Below are 6,381 nucleotides of genomic sequence, written 5' to 3'. Positions count from 1 at the left end.
CCTGGTGCCGAACAGGCGTGCAGGAGGGCAGCGCCGACAGGGAACACGGTCCAGCCCTTTCCCCTCCTGCCAGTCCTGGACTCAGCGCCTTGGTGTCCCGGTCCCCAAAGACACTTAGGGAGCTGAGTGACCTCGTGCTCCCCACCACGTACAAGCCATGGGCACCTGTCCCGGCGGCTCCTAGGAGCGCCCACAACGCCCCAGCCTGGGCCTTCGGACTCCACGCTGCCACTCCAGGACCCCAGTTCTTCCACCACCAGCAGCCCCCTCTGGCCCTGACCTCGACTCTTCCCGCTGTTCCCCGTCGTCCCAGGGCCAAGAGATTATGGCCGCAGTCAGACTCATCCTGGGGCGTCGGATCAACCGGGATGCGCTCCTGTTACCGCGCGCAGCTCCCAGCCTGGACGCCCAAGTCAACCGGGCTCCGAGGAAGGTCTGTGGGAGGCAAAGGTTCCAAGGATGCGCCAGAGGGGCCTCGAATGGCCGTGAAACGAAAGGAGAGCCTGCCGGAGGGCCTTGCACGCAGGACGCGGGACTAGGCTGCAGAGCCGGCTCTCACACCTTGCCCTGCGCCCTGCCCGCTCCCGGGGGACCTCGGAGTCCGAGTTGCTCCTTCAGCCGCCGCGGGCCAGACCTGCGATCTCCCGGTCTCCCTTGACCGCCCCCCGCCCACCGTGGCTACCGGAGAACGGTGTCTCCACCGACTTGGCGCCGGGAGAGCTGCTCCTCCATTTGTCCCCACAGGCTCGTCATAAACACTTTATCTGAGACCGCAGGCTCCCGAATTACACCTGCCAGTCCCCTCCCAGCTCCCGGGAGCTGCCCCCTGCCCTGGCCCACCGCACCCCTGGCTTGGGACAGACAGCAGGGCAAGCCAGGATACCCGGGGCTCTCCCCAGCCCTGCTCTCAGTTCCCGCGGCCTGGCCTTGGGGGCCTCTCTCCCCACTGTAGGGTCTAATGAGGACCATCCTGCCTGTGCTTCCCCCACCCAGTTCAGGGACTGGGAGGAGGCCGGCCACCCATCGCTGTGGATTGATTGCAGTCATTGTGCGCATTTTTAACATTTAATTTACCAGGCCTGAGACCGCAGTCAAAACTATCCCTGGGGAAATCTAGGCCAAGGGAACAAAACGGAAAAATCCTCCTGCAAGCGAGCAGAGCCTCCTCAGGATTCATTGCTGGGCTCTGCTTCCAATCAGACCCTCATGGCAATATTTCAGGGAGGCTGGGGCGGTCAGGTTCCCACACTGGGCATGAAGAGCCCTGATGACCACCCCCCTCCAGCCTTCTGGTGATATCAGGACTGTGGAGGGCCCCCCAGGAACCCAAATCGCACCCTCAGCCCACCTGTCCCAACCCCAATTGGCATTTGAAGGAGGGGCACTGTCCTTGCTGCCAGCCCTTGGCGGGTGAGGAGGCTTCCAGGGCTCATGGGAGCAAGAACTCTGAGCTGCCGCAGGGCCTGTCCCATGCACCTCCAGGACAGCGGGCAGAAGGCGGGAAGGGGCCTCCTGGGACAGTGCCCCAGACCACACAGGGGCAGGCACCCCGTGGGCCACGCCCATCCTTCTAAGGAACATTTGTGCCCTGGCAGGGACATGAGAAATGGAACTGTTGCCTGAAGGCTGGGGCCAGGCAGACGCTTCCTTCCCTGTGACGCCCTTCTGGTGGGTCTCTTTCAGGGGTTGCTTCAACTGCTACTTTTACCCCAACAACAGAACTCTGAGCCCACACTCAGCATCAACAGACCTGGCTCCCGCAGCTCTTTGGGTGTGTTGGCCTGCTCGGGGAGGAGTCTGTGTTCACTGAGCCTGGGCCAGCGTTTACCACGGCTGAGCTCTGCTCTGCCCCTTGACAGTAACTGCTCACATGACCCCACCAGTCCTAGATGACAATGTCACTGATCCTCCTTGCCGCTGTGCCCCCAGCACCCAGCCTTAGAACAGCAGCTTGTTGGGGGGGGCTGGGCCCTGACATGGGCATCCCCAGACGGAAGAGAGCAGGGCAGTGGGCTGTGGGACACGGGGCACTGAGAAGCTTTTCAAGCAGAGAGACCAGCGCGGCCAGGCCACTGTAGTGTGAGGACCCTTGCTGGGCTGGGCCCGGCCCCACCTTCCCAGCTGGAACCCCGGGCCCAGAGCCCAGCCTTGTGCCACACCAGGGCTTCAGCACCTCGGCCAGCACCGGCTGACCCACAGTCAAGTGGTGGATGGGCTGCGGAGGGGAGGCAGGAAGCCTCCCTGGTGTTTCCATCTTTGATTTGCTCATCCACTTCCCAGTTCAGTTGCCCCAACTCCTGCTCACTCCCACCTCCCAGTGTACCATCTACCAGGCCCTCCTGTCCCTGCCGCCACTGCCATACTATGGCCACAGTGCCAGGCAGATGCCTCCTTTACATCGCTATATTCACAGCCTTGTATTCACCCTACCTGGGCTCTGAGTCCACAGGGCCCCATTCCTTTGGTCTCAGTGCAGCAGCAGGGGTCGCCTGCCTCTGTAGAGGACTCTGCTTCCTTGGGAGCTCAGCTCCCCACCACCACTGGAGGGTCAGGCTGCCCAAACTTCTTTCTGTGTCCCCAACACCCGACCCTGGTTGGAGTCTGCCCAGCTCAGCCACCTCCGGAAGAAGGACACTGCACTGGCTGCCAGAAGATGGCGCACCTTGGCCATGGTCCCTGTGGCCAGAGGGAAAGTAAGTGATCCCTGGTCCTGTGTCTCTGCCTGACCACTCAAAACTGAGGCCCTGCTGCAGGGATGTAAGACGGCTGCAGCCCGACTGCCCTCCTGCGTTCCTTCCACCCCACATAGCAGGCCTTGGCCACCCCTCTACACCCCGACTCCTTTCCTCTTCCTGCTCCCACTATGTCTACCCCTCCAAGACTGGACCCAGCCTCCGCCTGGAGCAGGCAGTGTCTGGGGGACCATGACAGAAGTCCCACTGAGCTCCTAGGCACCTTGCCTGAGAGTGCTATCGGTAAACCTTGGGGCCCCCGGTACTGATGTATCACCTGGACAGCATGAGCATGGTGTCAGAAACGGCCCTGCTGAACCTCACACACAAGTCCTCCCACCTCTCAGGGAGCATCTCCAGGCAGGGTGGGGTCCTACTGAGCGCTGATGCCCTCTGGCAGGATGTGAAGATGGCCTGTGACTACAGACCCTGCATGTGTGTGTGTGCACGTGTGGGTGGGTGTGTGTTATACTTTCTAAGAGGACACACCACACAGAGCAGGACACACCACACCATACCAGGAACTGACACGTAGGATGAGTGAAGACCCGGGTGCTTTGGGGTCCAAAGGTCACCCACCCTGAGCACAGCTGCCTGCTTCAGGAGCACTGTCCCCATGATATCTCCACAGTTACTCCTGCATGAAGCTATGGGGTTTCCTCACAGGAAGAAGGTACTGGTTTCCATGAACTTAAGTACAGGTGAAATTCAGGCAGCAAAGAAAAACCACTTGGAAAAAAATTGATAAAGAAATAAAATTCAAGAAAAGGATTGAAAAATCAAGCCAATGAAATCTTCCAGAAAGCAGAGGGGAAAAAGGCATTAGGGAAAAGAAGGAAGAAAATTTATAAGATTAAAACAGCAAGTACAAGCCAGGCATGGTGTTTCATGCATATAATCCCAGCACTCAGGAGGCTGAGGCAGGAGGATTGCTGTGAGTTCAAGGCCAGCCTGAACTAAATATCAAGACTCTATCTCGAAAAAGAAGAAAAAAGTACAATTTCCAATTGGCACAGAGAAAGAACACAGAAAAAAGTATGACTCAGGAAGTAATGCAAAAAAACAAAAACAAAAAACCTCCATGAAGATCTAAGGGTAGTGGGTGGGGATGTAGCTCAGTGGTACCAGGCCAGCCTGGCAAGTGCAAGCTGCTGAGTTTGATTCCCAGTTCCAGAAAGGGGGGGGATCTAAGGCTAGGAAGTGTCAATGCCTAACACAAAGGAAACAATCAGTCTGCCATAATGGCACATACCTGTAACCCCAGCTCCTCATAAGTCTCAGGCAAGTTCAAGGCCAACCTGGGCAACTTAGTAAGACTGTCTCAAAGTTTTAAAAAAGACAGAGAGAGAAAGAGAGCTAGAGATGTAGCTCAGGGCTCCCTGGGCTCAATCCCCAGTATTGCAAAAAAGGAAAAACTATGACAACATCTTTGTGAAGTCTCAAAACAAGATAAATATAAAAGCTGCAGAGAGGAAGGAGGGAGGGAGGGGCTCACCTGTGAAGGACCAGGAAGTGTATTGGCATCAGACTTCCCCATAGCAGCAATGGGTCTTAGATGATGATAGAGCAGTTCCCAAAGCTGGGGGAAATGACCCCATGGCTAGAAGTCTATACCCAGCCAAACTATCAGCATTAAAGTACATAAAGACAAAAAGTTAGCCTTTGATTTTCCCCTTTCTTGAAGTTCTTGAAAGATGAGCTCCCCAAAACAAAAACTAAAGCAAAGCAAAAGAAGATGTGGAATAAAAGATATGGCCCAACAAACGAAAGTCGTGTACAGGGCCTTTTGGGCTGGTGTGAAGCATCGCTGAGTTAACTTCCCCAGGGGTCCACATTGGAGCTCTCAGAGCCCTCTACTAGGAGGCCTTCAGGGGGAGGGAGGGCAAGACAGAGGTATGCCTCCATCCAAAACCCTAGGGGTTGCTCCAAATTACAAGACTATTCAAATTTTTAAATGTGGCTTTTTTGCTTTAAACTACCAGCAACCAAAAATGCTACAAGGCTCAGTTGCTAGTTATCTTTTCATAGCTCACAATACTGATGTAAATTCTGGATGTTAATTTAATCAAAATGGTGACCAAGCTAGAAGCTACAGGGAGGGTGAGATTGAGACAGGAATAGAAAATGTTCAGAGAAATATGAAATCCTCAGCTTCTATACTGTGTCCCTAACTAGTATGGAAAACCAAAAAATAAAGCTGCAGGATAAGCAGGTTATTTGGAGCAGAGAACTGAACATTAGGAGCAGCAGCTAAGACTGCCGTCTAAGGGAGGGATTGGCAGGGAGGGTAGGTGTTCTCAAAAAGTCATAACTATTTGGATTGTTCAAGTATATAAATTGTTTAAACTCCTTTTTAAAAATATTCACTTACTTTCACACGTAGGTAAAAGTGAAAGTGTAGCTCTGCCTAACTCCAAAGTAAATTTAAATGGAAATTACAGAGAGAAACTAAACACAATATATCACCAAAGCGGTTCCCAATAGAAAGTTGAACCCATACACGTTATACTGTGTTCATTAGGGTTCACTAGCGACACAGGACCCTTGGAATATAGACATGTGGTTATGCACATGGATTTATTCGGCAGACTCGGGACCAGGGGCAGAAGAGCTGCAGTGGCAGCTGCACACTGGGGAGCAAGGGGACTCCAGAGCTGCTCTGCCCAAGGAGATGGAAGCCTCAAATCAAGAGAAGTCAAGGACGCAGCACCAGTCCAAGGTCAGGTGCCTGGAAGCTCCCTGGAGAATTGTATGGGACTCTGCTGAAGGCCAAGAGACTAAAGACCATTGTCCAAAGGTATCGGCAGCAAAGCACAGACCCACTCAAGAATATGAGCTCTTCAGAAAGGGTGCACAGCCGGCAAGGTGGCACACGCCTGTAATCCCAGCACTCAGGAGGCTGAGACAGGAGGACTGCCTCTAGTTCGAGCCAAGCCTGAGATCCATAGTGAGTTCAAGGCCAGCCTGGACTACATAGTGAGACCCTGTCTCAATAAAACAGAAAAAAACCCAAACGACAAAAAAGGAAACACTTCCTTCTCTACCTTTCTACTCCATCCAAACTACAAGACTATTAGCTGGTGCCACCCACACCAGGGGTAATAGTCTCACTATGTAAGCCCACTCAGTTTGCTGGCTTATACATCAGTCATAGCCAAAGAAACACCCAGAACTGTGCTTTTTTAACTTGCTAGGTGTTTGGAGGGAGGGCATTGTTGTTTTTGTTTGGCTTTTGTTTTTTGTTTTTTGTTTTTTTGTTTGTTTTGAGGCAGGTTCTCACTATGTAGCCCAGGCTGGTCTCAGACTCACAGCGATCCTCCTGCCTCAGCCTCCTGAGTGCTGGGATCACAGGGAGGCACCACCACACCCAGCCACTAGGCATTTCTTACCCCAGTCATGTTGACCATCACAATTGTGGTCACATTTGTGTACGTTACACAGGCAGAAGTATAAAGGCCGAATAAGGCAGGCTCATGCAAGCTCCCAGCATTACCTGAGTCTTGGTGTTAGGCACTGTTCCCTCAGGAGGGTGATTTGATGAGGTGAGACTTGTGCTCAAAAATATGTAAACTGGACCAGGAGTTTAGCTCAGTGGTTCTGCTGCCTAACTCACAAGTGCAAGGACCCAAGTTCAATCCCTGTTACAAAA

The 6,381-nt window shown here is 53.5% G+C and overlaps 1 protein-coding gene across 1 annotated transcript in view; it reads right to left on the bottom strand.

The window, feature by feature from the left end:
- The window catches only part of Kif26a (kinesin family member 26A), a 33,762-nt gene extending 33,603 nt beyond the window's left edge, over positions 1-159 (bottom strand). Inside the window, exon 1 of the mRNA XM_010607376.1 lies at positions 153-159. Within this exon, the coding sequence (XP_010605678.1) occupies positions 153-159 (7 nt within the window). The remainder of the gene's footprint in view (positions 1-152) is intronic.
- Between the last annotated feature and the right edge of the window lie 6,222 nt (positions 160-6,381).

This window comes from Fukomys damarensis, unplaced genomic scaffold (assembly GCF_012274545.1).
Source record: "Fukomys damarensis isolate Sample0158 unplaced genomic scaffold, DMR_v1.0_HiC HiC_scaffold_21, whole genome shotgun sequence".
Classification (NCBI taxonomy): Eukaryota; Metazoa; Chordata; class Mammalia; order Rodentia; family Bathyergidae; genus Fukomys; species Fukomys damarensis.
This window is presented reverse-complemented; position numbering and strand designations above follow the sequence as displayed.